A 15,291-nucleotide genomic window follows, 5' to 3' on the forward strand; every position below is an offset into this window, starting at 1 on the left:
CTTGTTTTCTTTGTGTCCCAGTGTAAAATGCAACTTGGTTAACAAGTGAATGCATTACTCTCCAAAAAGAAATTCAGTTTATGCCCAGTCATGCAGCTCTACTGCTAGCCTACGTGTTGAGAATATTGAACTCTTGCCTAAATATATTGTTTGTTGTGTATTGTTTGACCCAGAGGCTCTCTCAGCCATGTCCAAAAGATACACATACACTCTGTGGGTGGAGCTTACTGCCTTTGCTGTCCAGTGGACACTGTTCACTGTTCCCTCCCTTCATGTAATGCGTGTGATTTACTGCATGCTGGAGTGTGTGTGTGTGTGTGTGTGTGTGTGTGTGTGTGCCTGCGTGTGGTATATAATAGACATTGTGCATCACATTTCTCAGTACTGTTGAAATGCAGAAATGGTAGTCACAGGCTTGGCCACCTTAAAAATCAATATTGACAAAGAATGAAGGTGTTAAAATCAACTGAGCCTTTCTTTGAATTCGTAAAAGTATCACAATCATAAAATACTTTCTCAGACATTTTTTCAGCTCGCACGTCTGACTTGTACTTGAAGCATAGTTGCACATTTTTGCCACAGCCGATGCATCTTTTTCTGCACAGTCGATGGATTGTTGAATGCACAGAGTGGGTGACTTGGGGAAATTGGATCTTTACTCTCAGCAGCTCTCCTGTCCCTGATTCACTCTGGTAGCAGCGCTGTCATTTTTTTCTCTCTGAATTATACATAGGGATTTTTTTTTTTTTTAAATTAATTTTTCCCCTTTCATATGAAGTGTTCCCATATTACATAACCCTTGTCTTTTTGATTCTGTGGTTTCGGCCTGGTCGGTTTAGCCTCAGCAAGTGATGCTCTGCAACTGCATTAAGTGTCACCGTCCTGCGAGGTAGCGTCCCCTGATTCTGGCAGCCAGTCTCTGCTCCTCTCACACACTCACTCTCTCCCTCTGTGTCTTTTGATCCCTTTACCTCTCCTTTCCTCCGAGCTCATTGCGATGCACATGTTCTGCAGTCTGAGTGACCTTCAGAATACGTTTCATCTGTTCCCACTTCTCACCTTCTCATCGCCTGCCTGTACACACATACTGCCCCTGATGATTAAAAAACCACTTCTTTCTCTGGGTTGGAGTTTATTTATTTAGATCATCCCCTTTCAAACCTCTCATGGAGACAGCCATGACATATTAAAGAGGATGAAAGAAGGGTGTGTCAAAGTGTGATTTACTTAGTCCAGAGTGTCAGAGGTTGTGTTTTACCAGCAAAAGAAGGAAAAAAAGAGCAGGAATTTGTGCTAGTGTGCAGAGTAAAGTGAGAACAGTGATATATGCATGCTAGTGTGAGAAAATGGGATAAATTACGTGCTGGCATGATTGTGTTAATGTGTCTTTGTATGTATGTCTCGACTCCTCTCTGTAAATGTGAGTTGGTCCTGTGAATACTGCAGCCTCAGCTGGATGCAGTGGATCAGCTGCTTCCTCCATCCCCATCTCATTTCTCTTCTGTCATCCTCTCCCCCCTTGTACTGTCCGCCCCTCCCCCCCATTCTCTTTGCTTCTCCCGCCCTCCCTCTTTCTCTGTGCACCTCTACCTCCAGCAGCAGCAGTCTTGAGCATCCTTGCTGCTGCTGCTGCTGTTGCTGCTGCTATAAATATCTGCTGGTAGCCGTAGAGCAGCAGAGAGCAGCAGGCAGGCCAGAGGGAGGAGCAGAGGACAGGACGGCATAGGACGGGGGGGGGAAACGAATTGAAGCAGAGAGGATAACGAGATGACAGGCGATTGAGCCCGAACAAGAAGACTGGGAGAAATGAGGAGAGGGGAGCTGACCAGTTAACTCTAAGACAGACCAGAATGTGTGCTTTCGTGTGCATTGAATTGTACAGTTTTAAAGGTTGGCCTGTGCTGGACTTGGAATCAGATTCAGGCCTAAACTTCACCTGGACTATTCAAACTGCTTCTGGAGCTGGATTGGCTTGAGCTGAGTTAAGACTAAGACTCAACAGTCAAAACTGGAGCCGGACCGTCCTTTCTGATCTCAGATACCCAAACTTTTCATACAAGGGACCCAAGAAAACCCCATCGAAGCTGCTGGCTGTCTAGTTTCGTGCGGACATGCAGGCCATCAAGGGCCGGGGTGGGGCTGAGATGTCATGCTCCTGTGTTGCTGGTGGTGCCTGAGGCCTGAGGCGGTGGAGCTGGATGGCAGGAGGGTGGACCACCGAGTGTTGAACTGCGAGGCAACTGCCTCCACCGCCATCGCAGCAGTTTCCCTTGACCAGTGGGAGCCAGAAACGGCCAACGCTGCTTTATCGAGCTCCCAGAGGTCTGCTGATTGCTGCAGCTGGGCAGGCCTATCTTAAGGCTCTTAATAATTGTCTAGGAAGCTGTAAAGAGAGGGGATGAAATAGTGAAGCTGTGTACCTTCTAGTCTTTGTAAAGTTTTGTTGTTTGTTAAAAACTTTAATTTGATTTAGTGTAGATGTTGTCTGTTAGTATTAGATTTCTCTGTTCATCAGTGTTCATGACTTTCCACAAACGACCCTGTTTAATCTCTCAATGTCTGTATGTTGATTGTACAGTGTGAAGAATTCGAGCTATAGTCTACCATCCTACCACCCTTACAGCAACAGTTATGACTACTCGGACCAGAGCAGGCAGAGCGAGCGCTCAGGCTTGTGTGGACTCTCAAACCTGGGCAACACCTGTTTCATGAACTCTGCTGTGCAGGTAATCTTTTCATGGAGCTCTTTAGAGTCTGGAACTATGCTAATTAGCACGCCAATGTTTACTCAAAATTCTACAGAGAAAACTTCAAAAAATAAAAAATCCAGTTAATTTGAAAGATATTTTTCTCTCCTGTTTTTGCGTTTTAGTGTTTAAGCAATACCCCTCCGCTGACGGAGTACTTCCTCAAAGACAAGTACACAGATGAGCTGAATGAGGACAATCCACTGGGCATGAAGGGGGAGATTGCCAAAGCCTACGCGGAGCTTATTAAACAGCTGTGGTCAGGCAAATACAGCTACGTCACCCCGAGGCCTTTCAAGGTAATTCCTTGGAAAAAATATATTAAATGTGTGAAGGAACCTTCATCTTTGAATCTTCACATGTGTTAAAAAACTATTTTTGATCGATGTTGGACAGATGAAGGCTTGCATCAATCTGTAGGAGCTAATAATCTCATGATGGCACTCCCCAATGAAATGCATAAACAGACATGGACATTGTATGGCCGCCGGCCACATCCAGTCCATTGGTAGGCCCTGTGAGGTCGATGGGACATTAAAACATAGTTTAAAAAATCATTTTTCTCTCTTTTAGCCACCAAATATTCCCCATAAGAGAATAGCTTATTTTGTGTTTGTTGTTGTTGTTTTTTTGTTTTTGTAGTTTGTGGGAAATGAAAATTTGTCACTTGCACTTTAATTTGAGTGTTTTATTAAGGTGAGTGTGTTTATCCTGAAATTTTGATGGTGCAAGTAAGCAAATGTGAATATTGATCAATGTCTATGAAAGATTTGAGTTTGCTAGCCTGGAAGCTGTCAACTAACAATTAAAAATATTGATCCAGAGTGAAGAATTTTAAACAACATTCATTTATTTACTGCAATTTGGATTGAGAAATACAAGAATTTGAGTAATGCAGAGTGGGAACAAACAATTGAGTTGATGTACCCTCTGAGAAAAAGAAGTATTTGAGAATGTGCCCCTTTCCAGGTGAATTGTGACAAGATGGATCAAAGACTTTGTAGGAAACCTTGAACTTCAGTTGAAATCACAGCAGACAATTTTGAGTTTTTCTCCTTGGCTCTGGATGAGAGCTGCAACACAAGCGAGTTATTATGTTTGTAAGTGAGATAACGAAAGACTTTGAGCTGGCAGCAGTGCACTCAGTGAAAGAGACAGACAGGGAGGGATTTGTTCACTGTCGAAATTTGACAAGGACAAATGTCAGATTTAAGTTAAAGTGATTGAAAGTGGTACTTCTGCATTGTGTTAAACACCAGGAGCTGTCGTGTAAGCCAGTGCTGAAAATGAACCATGTTGTTGTTAATTAAAATAGTTTTCTAGTATAAACAGTTTTAATAACTTCATCAGAGTCGCAGACTTTCTACAGATAAGGAGACATGCTCAAAGATGTAAGTTCTCTTTGAATTGAAGTTTATCGAAATTGAAATTTGACAAAGTTTAACATCCAGGTACAGCTCCTCAGTTAGTCACATTTAGACCTCATATACACTAACCCTGACTTTAATGCACTTGTTCAGGCCCAAAACAGACTAGATTTTTCTCACTCAGATGAAGTAATTAATCTACAAGCAAAATAGAAACAGCACTTTGTATGAAGTTAAAGGTATTTGAAATTGCTTCTGGGAATGTTGATTTAATAGTGATAAAATATTGGTGTTTTTAACTATGCCTTTTTCATATTTTTATTAGCTAATTGCAACAGCTAGTCTTAATCTTATTGCTGAGCGTATAAAGGTTAAAACCATTTCAGTTTAAGACCTATGGGCTACAGAATAGAGAACATGGACATCTTATATTATTTTGAAAGAAACCGGTTACTCAGTGTGATGTATTATGATGAGGCCGACTTGATTTTGCTCCTCTACCCATGTGTTTTTTCCAAAAAGTATGTTTGTTTTTTTTCTCCCCTCCCCACTCATCCAGACACAGGTGGGCCGCTTTGCTCCCCAGTTCTCGGGCTACCAGCAGCAGGACTCTCATGAGCTTCTGGCTTTCCTTTTGGATGGCCTACATGAGGACTTGAACCGCATCAGAAAGAAGCCCTACATTCAGCTCAAGGATGCAAATGGTCGGCCTGATAAGGTGAGACCAGCGGCTCATGAATGGATTGATAAAAGTAAAAAAAGAAAAAAAGAAAAGATTTATTTTATTTATTTAGTTACATTTTATTAAATTTTTGTGTATACCTGTTTTTTGTTTTTGTTTTTTATGCCAGGTTGTGGCAGAGGAGGCGTGGGAGAACCACATTAAGAGAAATGACTCCATTATTGTGGACATCTTCCACGGTCTTTTCAAGTCGACTCTGGTGTGTCCTGTGTGCTCGAAGGTCTCTGTGACCTTTGATCCTTTCTGCTACTTGACCCTGCCACTGCCCATGAAGAAGGAACGGACACTAGAAGTTTATTTAGTCAGACTGGACCCTCTGGCCAAACCCACACAGGTAACAAGCTGAGCACAGAGAGGAAAAAAAATGACTACTGTAAGCAGTATCATGCCATTTCATGTATGAACAGCAGGCAGTAATCATGTTTTTGTTTTTTTTCCCCTCAGTACAAACTAACTGTGCCGAAAGTGGGCTACATTTCTGACCTGTGTACCTCCCTGTCCAACCTGTCAGGCGTGCCTGCTGAAAAGGTAGAATATTTAGCATCAGCCTGCGCAGGAATCCTGCCTCTGTTATCATGTTGTAATGCTGACATCTACTTTTTAATAGATGTTGTCCTCTGAGCTACAGAAGCTAGTGAGGGGAAATGTTGCATATTTTTCAGATAAAGGGAGAGGTGAGGAACAGGGACACAAAGGATAACTAGAGACCAAGGGAACTGGAATTCAATATGTATGAACCTGCTATTATGCTGTTACACTACATGTTGCACAGACAGAATAGCAAAGCTGCCACACTAATCAGTGTGGTCGTTTATTTTCTTGTAGGTCTGTTTTAGGTTATTCATTTTTTTCTCTACATGACTTCTCTCTGTGTGGTTCGTCAAGGTCACAAAGTGAGATAACACGCAAGGGAAATGAGTCAAAATGAGTCAAAAATCACATTGTATTTCCTCCATATAGGCTTAATTAAGCCTGGTCTTTCAGATCCGGGTTGCGTTTACAGCAGTGTATCCTACTGTCACTCAAAGCCTGCGCCATCCTGAAGTACTAGTAAAACAAACCCCAGAAACAGGTCTTTGGAAGTATCCCTAGTTCCTGCAGTGCAGATACAAAAGAAAGGTGCTTTTTTTTTTTTTTTTTTTGCAGAGGTTGAGAGGACTATGAAAGAATTTAAACTATGAAAAAGATCATTTCAAATACAGGCTGGTTAATTAAGTTCTAAAAAGTTTTTTCTCATGATTTGAAGTTATGTTGCCCGTCATCTTAAGCTCGTCTTACCAATCTACTAAATGGCTTTTTAAGATGTGTTGGCAGATTAATTTAATTGCTGGCCATAATTAGGATTCTCAGCACTGACTCTCCCGTCTCTTATCCTTCAGATGATTGTAACTGACATCTATAACCACCGTTTCCACCGGATCTTCGCCACCAATGAAAACCTCAGCAGCATTATGGAGAGAGATGATATTTATGTGTGAGTGTCAGATATGAGCAGCTGACAGACAACACGTCTGCAGATTATGTAGATATAACAAACTGCAGGCATGTGCCATTTTCAAAAACGTAGGTTTTTTGTTTTGTTTTTTTTACGCTAGGATGCTGAGTTTCACTTTTCATTGGTTTGTCGACATCTTGCTTAACCAGCGTGACTCTAAAGGATTCACCACATGTCTCTCTGCAGCTTTGAGGTGGCGGTGAACAGAGTGGAGGACACAGACCACGTAGTGATCCCAGTGCACTTGAGAGAAAAGTACAAGCAGTCAGGATATAACCACACGAGCACGCCGCTGTTTGGACAACCCTTCCTCATCGCTGTCCCCAGAACCCTCAGTGAAGACAAGCTCTACAACATGCTGCTCCAGCGCCTCTGGTAAGTCAGCAAAAATCGACAGGCTCTTTTTGCAGATAATCAACGCTGTGTCGTTTAGAAATAGAAAATAAAAACAAAAACTTGTGCTTGGAATAAAAAGTGGTTTTGTGTTTGCAGTCGGTTTGTGCGATCTTCTGTAGAGGAAGAAGAGGACGACTGTGAAGAGACACAGCCATCTAAACAACACACTGTTAATGGTAATGCCACTAATGGACTGTTGGAGGAGGGGTCACCGAGTAAGTGCACCAACACAGTTTTCTTGTAAAGTTCTGACCTTTTGAAATGCCTTTTTTTTTTTTTTTTTTTAAAAAGTGTGCTGCTTAGTGTTTGCTGTTAAAAGCTCTACTGCCGTCTTTCAGGTGAGATGGAGACCGATGAGCAGGACGACGAGTCCAGCCAGGATCAGGAGCTGCCCTCTGAAAACGACAACAGCCAGTCGGAGGACTCTGTCGGTGGGGACAATGAGCTTGAGAACGGTGTGGTCGGCCCACAGAATTCCACCAAAGGCCAGCAGACGTCCGGACACAGCAGGAAGAGACTTTTTACATTCCAGTTCAATAACATGGGAAAAACTGACTTCTCACTCATCAAGGAGGACACCAGGCAGATCCGCTTTGACGAGGGACACCTCCGACTTAGTGGTAGGAAGCGGGTTTTACTGTTTTTGTTTTAGCATCATTGCAATGGCAAATAGAAAAGTTGGTTTTTTTTGGTTTTCCTCGATCATGTAATCACAGCATTAATCAATAATTGAAGTCATTTTAACTGCTGTAAATATTACAGCATATTTACGTTCTGCCCATCTTTTTACAGACCGCTCTTATCTCTCCTTGGACTGGGAACCAGAAATCAAGAAGAAGTATTTTGACGAGACTGTTGTTGAGGTAAAACTGATGTCGGGAGCTGCGACATTGTCTGTTTTCACCGTGTAACTGTTGTAGTGCAGCAAGACGCTGAGCAGTGTGGAACATAATCATGTTGTGATAACTGCACAGAGAAGAGCAGCAGGAAACCGAGGTGACTATTCCAAATGTCTTCTAATCAAGAGCCCACAGGTTTGAAACTCTAGATCTACTCACTAGATGATGCCGTGAATAAGTGCATCTAAGTGTTAAAGTAATCTGTAAATATTACCTCTTACTCCACGCATTTTAATCTGAGGGAAAGGAACTGAGTAGGGATGGCTACGATAACTTTGTATTAAACAGTGCCAGGGCTAAATTTATTTAACGGTAATTATGTAATGGTATGGACAAGCTCCAGCGCCATCATTTCTGCTCTTGCTACTGGAGAAATGGAAATGGTCTATTTTCTACTTGTTACTCCAAAATCAATCTGGAAAACCAGTGTTTTGGGGCTCACAGTGTAACTGGTGAACACCTGGTCCAAACCTTTCTCTCCTGTTCACTAGTTAATGTTTTTAAATGCAGATTTTATTTATTTTTTTTATTTGCTTTTCAGGTTGCATTTGGGTACATTCAAGCTCTGATTCTGCATTTACTTACTGTTTACCTACATCCAATCAAGCCCTCCTTATATGCTCCTGTCTAAAGAACTTGGACTACAAACTGAAACCAAACTGTTTTCACTGCCAGAAAGAGTCTTATTGTCTGTATGGAGTTAACCTATACTACTAGTAATGATAGTAGAAAGGACACTTCACCAGTCTGTGATGGCACTTTCATGTAAGGGTTCAAACATAACCAATGTGTCTTAACTTTGCACAGTTTGCACAGCTTTTGACAGCCTAGCTTGCAGTTCATCTCTAGTTGCTCCACATATGTGATGCAACCAAGAGTCTACAGATTTACAAGTTGTTGTTTTTGTTGTTGTAATTGTGCTATGTAATTGTAATGTGTTTTAGGATTATGATGATTAGGATTATTAGATAATGGTGTGAAACAGTGTTTATAACAGTTTAATTTATATTACATGTACATTAATTCTTTTTGGTTTTTCTCTTAAAACCTATTATAATATTAATTAATATTATAGTTGAAGTACCTTAAGCAGTACTGTTGAGATTAACAGTTGAGGTCTTGACAACACTTATCTCTAACTGTACTTTTAAACGGCTTCTTTCAAAGTTAAATGTTCTCTTTTGCCACAGATTTTAATTCATGTCATTTCAGACAACTAATTCAGAACTGTTTTACTCTAACAACTATATGCTCGTGTCTCTGGGAGCAGGACTGTGACAAGCACGAGAGCATGGAGTACAAACCTCAAAAAAAGGCTTTCTTCAAGCTGAAGGACTGCATCGAACTGTTCACCACAAAGGAAAAACTGGGGGCAGAGGACCCTTGGTGAGAAGCAGTGAAAACAATTCAAAACACTAGTTGTTGACGTCTGGCTGGTTACAGCACCTAAAAGGTGATGTATCTTCTCACAGGTACTGTCCCAACTGTAAGCAGCACCAGCAGGCCACAAAGAAGCTGGACCTGTGGTCTCTGCCACCAGTGCTGGTGGTCCATCTTAAACGCTTCTCATACAGTCGCTACATGAGGGATAAACTGGACTCACTTGTTGACTTCCCGCTCAGGTAGACACACACACACACACGCACACACATTCGCAGGGCACTGCCTTTTTAGCAGTTTATCCAGTGTATGTCCTGCTCATTCTTTTCAAAATCTACAGTGTGTGTATGTGCACACTAACAATATACCCTTGATGAGTTAATGACAAGCTGCTTTGTTGTTGTGTGATAGATGATTGGGGTTGCTGCATAATTTTTTTTTTATGTACCGTAATGTTTTGTAGTCAACTCAAAGTATTTTTTTTTTTGAGGGAGGAAAAAACCCAACAGCAAATGATTGTTTCCCAAAAAGGTAGGACAAACATGGCATGTGCTCAAGGACATCAGTGTTGACACAAGTTGTGTGTATTTCTGCTGTAAGGCAAACAGGTGAATTGTGAGTTTGTCTTTTGACGCTTCAGCTTTCAGTTATTAAAGCGCATAATTTAAATGTTTAATTTGTTGTTTTTCTGAATAAATTTTGCTACACTTTGATTTGTGAGTATTATATTGTGATCGCTATAATACACAAGATGTGAAAATTGGTATCTGAAAATTTAAATAAGTCATATTTTATGAACTTTCCAAAAAACCCTTCAAATTATTTTCAATATTTTGTTTTTAGATGCTTTTTTTGCATATTTAAATCAGTCAGATTTTAATGTTGGTCTGAAACATGTCGGTGTGATAAATATGGGAAAAGGGTAAGAAGAAATGCAGGGTCTGATCCTGATTTACAACACTGTACATGCTACATGTTTCTACCTTCATCACAAACACACCACGCTGAACGTGTGCAATGACGGCTTTTTCGTGTTTGTTCCCAGAGATCTGGACATGTCTGAATTCCTGATCAACCCCAATGCCGGGCCCTGTCGCTACGACCTCATTGCTGTGTCCAACCACTATGGTGGGATGGGAGGGGGCCACTGTAAGACTCAAACTCATGCAATCATGTATCTTTTTTTTTTTTTTTTAAATTAGGATTTATAATGTTCCCGGATTTAATTTCAACCCCATGAAAGGTCACTGGTAGAAAGAAGAATGTTATTGTGGCCTCTGAGTAACCAGACAGTTTAAATCTGGCTTGTTGTGAATCTGTAAACTGTAGAATGTCTTTTATTAGTTAGTAATGCTGTTAGAAGTCGCAAATTGCTTTATAACATAAGAGCCAAGCAGTGGGAGTATATAAAATGACACACAGAAAGGGAAACATGGTGAAACGGGGCTCTAACTAATGGAAATTTTCATGACTACAGGATTTCCAACAGAAAAATAAATGTAATCAGAGCGGTAACTTGTGTATCTGGGCTCTTTTTGTTAAAATCGATACGTCTCCCACACAGTTTTTGGCATTGCCACGTTTCTACTCTTCAAATCAAAGCTTCAATTTGGTGCATAAACTCTTACAAATTTCCTTTTGAATGACTAGATGATTAATCATTGAGTAATTTCTGCTCTAATTGCTGTGTTTTCCTGTCTTTTAATCTTGGGTTTGTTACTTTTCAGATACTGGTTATGCTAAAAACAAAGACGATGGAAAGTGGTACAACTTTGATGACAGCAGCGTGTCTCCTGCCAGCGAAGATCAAATAGTGGTGAGTGTCCTCATTTGTAAAAGCCACAGACAGCAGGTCCTACTGCATTTTTATTAAAGGCAGACTTGCTGGGCAAAAAAAATTAATTATGTCATCAGAGTAATGCACGTATGTACACTGTAATGAGGATGAGTTATGTAGTTGCCACACAGCCTGAGTTCTCCAAGGCATCCAACTGTTCTGAGACCCCAAAAGGTTGATTCTGTTCATCTGGACGTAACATTTTCAGTGGTTTCTCCCACTGAAATGCTACGTCCAGATGAACAGAATCAACCTTTTGGGATTTACTTACCTGGATGATTGAGCATGCATCATGACAACTGTGCTGAGATTTCCCAAAAAGTAAGTGTGGGTGTGTGGTACAGAGAGCTCTCTGTTCTGTGGTGGGGAGGATGATTGAAGCCAGACAGGTAAACCCTCACGGAGATGTTTTCGTGCATAGAGAGCGTTTATAAAGGCTTTCACATCTTGGAGGCAAACTGAACTTCAGATGTTCTGGAAGAGATTTAGCGAGCCACCCCAGAGGAGACCAGCTCTTTCTGTAAACAATTTTTGAAAATGGGTAATGGCTTCATACATTTTAACAAAGTATATACGTTTCAGCAGAGGATTTCTTTACAGCAGGACTTCATTTTGCTTTTAAATTCATGTTTGATGGCCAACTGTTGGAGATGTTATGTTCCAGGAAATAACATCTCCAGTAGTGATGATGTTGCAAGCATGAATACTGTATATATCCTAATCTGAGTTGATGGGATTTAAAGAGATGAGACATAATCTATACAAAAACCAAAGCTAACAGTGTATTAGTCTGTCAGCTTCTGCATCCCCAGCCGCTCATTAAAAACATCGAGAATGTACAGTTGTTCTAATTGTTGTTGTGTTTTGTTTTGTGTTTTTTAAAAGGACTGAATGTAATATTAGGGACTACTTTCAGTAACAGATTAATACCATGGGTTTATATGAAAGATTGCTGTTGTCTGCTGATTTGTGGACTACTGTTCTGCAGACACATTTGACCATGGTCAGTGGTGATTGTGTTAACTTATTAGCCAAGGCTGTTTGGCATGTTCATTTGACAAACTGCACGAGTGTTCACACAGCTACATGTGACAGCTACAGAATAAAATTACTTCTCAGGCATCTGCTAGTGCCGCTAAGTGCATGTGCATGCCACGTTGTTGGCCATATTATTAAATTAAAAATATTGAACATGTAAAACACGGCCACACTGATAAAGATGTGGCACAGCAGATGGTTACATGTATTCAAAGCACACACTTAATAATGGAAACTATATGAATTAGTACAACGTAAAATGGCGAATCCCGTTAAAGGAAAGAAATCCAGACCCTGTACAGCTGTGATGATACAGAGACAAAAGCAGTTTTATACTAGTCTGTAAGGACTGTGACCTGCTGTTCAAGTGAGCCTCAAGTGGTCATTAAAGGGAACTGCATTTATCTGCACTAAGCATTATCTTCATTTTTTTAGATCTGGATGCTTCCATTGAAAAGAGATTTGGTGGTCTAGTGAATATTTATACAGCCCGCTTTTCCAGTTTATAAAAAATCTTTAGTGACTACATTTCTCATTGTTTCTCAAAGGAAAACAAAACGGAAAAGTTGGTAAAAGTCAGTTTTCTAAGGTGAGCCTGACTCCATCATGTCAGTGTAGCTGAGTGACGCTCTTTCCTGTTTTGTTTCCGTCTCTCTCTGTAGTCCAAAGCAGCCTATGTGCTGTTCTACCAGCGCCAGGACACAGTGAAAGGCACCGGCTACTTTGCTCTCGACCGAGAGGAGGAGGAAGAGGAGGAGGAAGATGAAGAAGAGGAAGGGGAGGATGAGGAGGGCGAGGAGAGGAGGGAGAGAAAAACCGCCTTGTCCGCTCAGGGAGGCTTGTCTGCTGCCGCCGCTGTTCAAAGCGACGACGAGGACCCTAATGAGAACCAGTGCAGGAAGAACGACGAAGAGCAGGAAGACGAGGAGGAAGAGGAGGCAGCGGAACAGCCGCCCAATCGAGACGTCGCCATGAAAACCAACTGAGGGAAACGAGGACATGAATATATATATAGAGAGAATGGGATCTTTCCATCCAAAGCCATACGGACACACGGCGTGACAGCGGGCGCCACTGGTCCCACCCAGCGGCTCGGACTTAGCTGCTCGACAGGAAGAACCACTGCGGAGACATCAGCTGTTGGGTCAGGGGGCTACAGGGGTACGCAACTCTAAGAAATCAGGGCTCTCCTCTGTGGTTGGATCACTGTGTGTGTTTGTGTGTGTGTGTGTGTGTGGCCACGTTCGTTTGTTTAGAATTTGCTCACTTGCTCTCTGAGAAGAGTCACTAAACAGCCGGGATCTTTGTTTTTTTTTTTTTTTTTTTTTTACAGCTTTGAATCTCAGTTTTATTATTTTTTTAAAGTACATATCTTTAAGAGGAATGCATTTTTGGCATATCATTTTAGCATCATCGTTTAGATTTTGTAAATATTTTAAACACTGAATTGTACCGAGTTTTCATGATGCGCTGAAACATTTTTGAACTTGCACAATCACCAACCATCCGCCCCGCTTTTCTTTCCTTTTTTTTTTAAATTTTAAATGTATCGATGCCAGACATACTGCAACTTTGTGTCAGAGTTTTCTCACATACAGAGCTTAGGAAGCTGCCTTTAGAAAGCCAGTGCTGAGACGCCACTACACTAAGAAATAATGTTGAGAACTGACAGTCGTTGCTGTGTGGGTTTTTTTCTTTTTTTAAATAGCCATCCAGCCGAGCTAGCTCTGTCATGCTGCTGCGATCTTAGATTTTTACACATGATTAACATACTGGCATGAGCCTTGGAGAACTTAAGATCCTGCTTTTGCTCTGTCTATAGTCCTCTCTGTTTATAATTCTTCAGTAAAGCAGGACTGAGATATTGCGTGGCTAACTTTACAAAGAAAGCACACTGCATCTCTCCATATTTTAAATATTAGGAAATGCTCTTTTAGAAGTTTATATCCGGAAGTCAAACCTATATGTAGTGAAGTGGTGTTTAAGGAGTTAGCAGAGATTCTTTACTCCTCTTCACCCGCTCCTGAAGTTGTACTTCATTAGATGGTATTTAAAGCTTTATTGTGGCTACGTTCTTAAGATTTTAGGCACTTTGAGATTAGGGACATCGGTGATTTCATTGTCTCCTGTTTGAATCGCCTCGGCCTTAACTCTTAATCTCAGACCAGTCGCCTTTTCTTTGCACACGGCCGTCACACCATCTCTCGATATTATGCGAGCACTCGTCTATGAATGTCCATGTTACTTGCTTGATATCTCCCAGCCACGTCACACCAGTTTCTTTTAACCCACAAGAGGGCCAGAATGTATGCTGAATGAACCAGACCACATGTATGTGACTGATGCCTTTTAAGTCATCCTTTCTTTCTTTCACTTCTCCCCATGGCCCTTTCGAGTTTGAAAGGTGATGGAAATGGGTGTTCTTTGCATTTTATATTACCTGTATGAATTTCATGGGTATTAGCTGAATGCGTCCCTTTTTTGTGGTCCTGAGCTTTGAGGAGGAGAGAGGGAGACAAAACTTAAAAAAACAAAAACAAAAAAACATTTTGGGGTGAGTGTGCCTAAAAGGCCTTTCAGCTTCTCGGGATCATGATACAGTGAAAATATTTTGTGGCACATCGTTGGCAGGATATTCCTCCATCGACGTAACTCGCGGTAAAACTCTATTCTCCATGGTGGAGTGCGATGTTTTCTTTTCTACCTGCTCTTTCCATTGTAAACAGCATTAGCGGATCTGTTGTTGCCTCAGAATATTAGATGTGTAACATGCCTTTAAGAGCATCTCTGTGCTTCGACTTCAGGTGGCTTTACCGCCTCAGTGCTGCCTTGCTTTTTGGGCAACTCACCCCATCCTGAGTGAGATGTGATTGCTACTATAGGCTTATACAATACTGTACATAAGAGTTCACTCTGTGAGTGCACATTTGATAAAATTTATTTATTTATATGTAAGCATTTAATAATAAACAATATATTTAAAACCTTGGCAAGACGTGAAATGTCGGGGGTAACGTGGCTCGAGTCCACACATACACACTAGTTTGCAGAGTCTTGCCTGTGCTCTCGTCAGGGAGGGAATATTTTTTAAACAAAGGATGATTCTGTTTTGGGACTTTTTTTGTAAAGATAATCCAGACATCCTTGCATGATGATGTATGGGGTGAGGGTGGGGGTGGGGAGTTACCAGGTTTGGCTGCACTTGAGTTCACTTGGGTTTACATTTGAAATGTGCATGTGTATTTATACACAATCTTCAATAAAGTTGTGTAAAGCTTCCTGTGCTTCGGCCTGGTGGTTCACTTTCTTGACCAGCTTCCATAGCTGCCCCACATCTTTGACTGTATTATTTTATAAATAAGAACAATAATAAAATACAAATCTGTTTGT

General features: G+C 41.1%; 1 protein-coding gene across 1 annotated transcript in view; it reads left to right on the forward strand.

Annotated features, from left to right (window-relative positions):
• usp15 (ubiquitin specific peptidase 15) overlaps window positions 1-15,071 on the forward strand; it is a 28,681-nt gene extending 13,610 nt beyond the window's left edge. Inside the window, exons 8-22 of the mRNA XM_085436079.1 lie at window positions 2,579-2,726; window positions 2,873-3,046; window positions 4,674-4,832; window positions 4,966-5,190; window positions 5,301-5,384; window positions 6,236-6,330; window positions 6,538-6,726; window positions 6,844-6,962; window positions 7,086-7,367; window positions 7,540-7,610; window positions 8,917-9,032; window positions 9,119-9,268; window positions 10,072-10,175; window positions 10,754-10,842; window positions 12,564-15,071. Of these exons, the coding sequence (XP_085292205.1) occupies window positions 2,579-2,726; window positions 2,873-3,046; window positions 4,674-4,832; window positions 4,966-5,190; window positions 5,301-5,384; window positions 6,236-6,330; window positions 6,538-6,726; window positions 6,844-6,962; window positions 7,086-7,367; window positions 7,540-7,610; window positions 8,917-9,032; window positions 9,119-9,268; window positions 10,072-10,175; window positions 10,754-10,842; window positions 12,564-12,887 (2,329 nt within the window). The 3' untranslated portion in view covers window positions 12,888-15,071. The remainder of the gene's footprint in view (window positions 1-2,578; window positions 2,727-2,872; window positions 3,047-4,673; window positions 4,833-4,965; window positions 5,191-5,300; window positions 5,385-6,235; window positions 6,331-6,537; window positions 6,727-6,843; window positions 6,963-7,085; window positions 7,368-7,539; window positions 7,611-8,916; window positions 9,033-9,118; window positions 9,269-10,071; window positions 10,176-10,753; window positions 10,843-12,563) is intronic.
• Window positions 15,072-15,291: the final 220 nt, after the last annotated feature.

The sequence above is a fragment of the Copadichromis virginalis genome, linkage group LG17 (assembly GCF_057382275.1).
Source record: "Copadichromis virginalis isolate Kocher_CV1m ecotype Utaka linkage group LG17, C_Virginalis_male_GT1.1, whole genome shotgun sequence".
Taxonomy (NCBI): Eukaryota; Metazoa; Chordata; class Actinopteri; order Cichliformes; family Cichlidae; genus Copadichromis; species Copadichromis virginalis.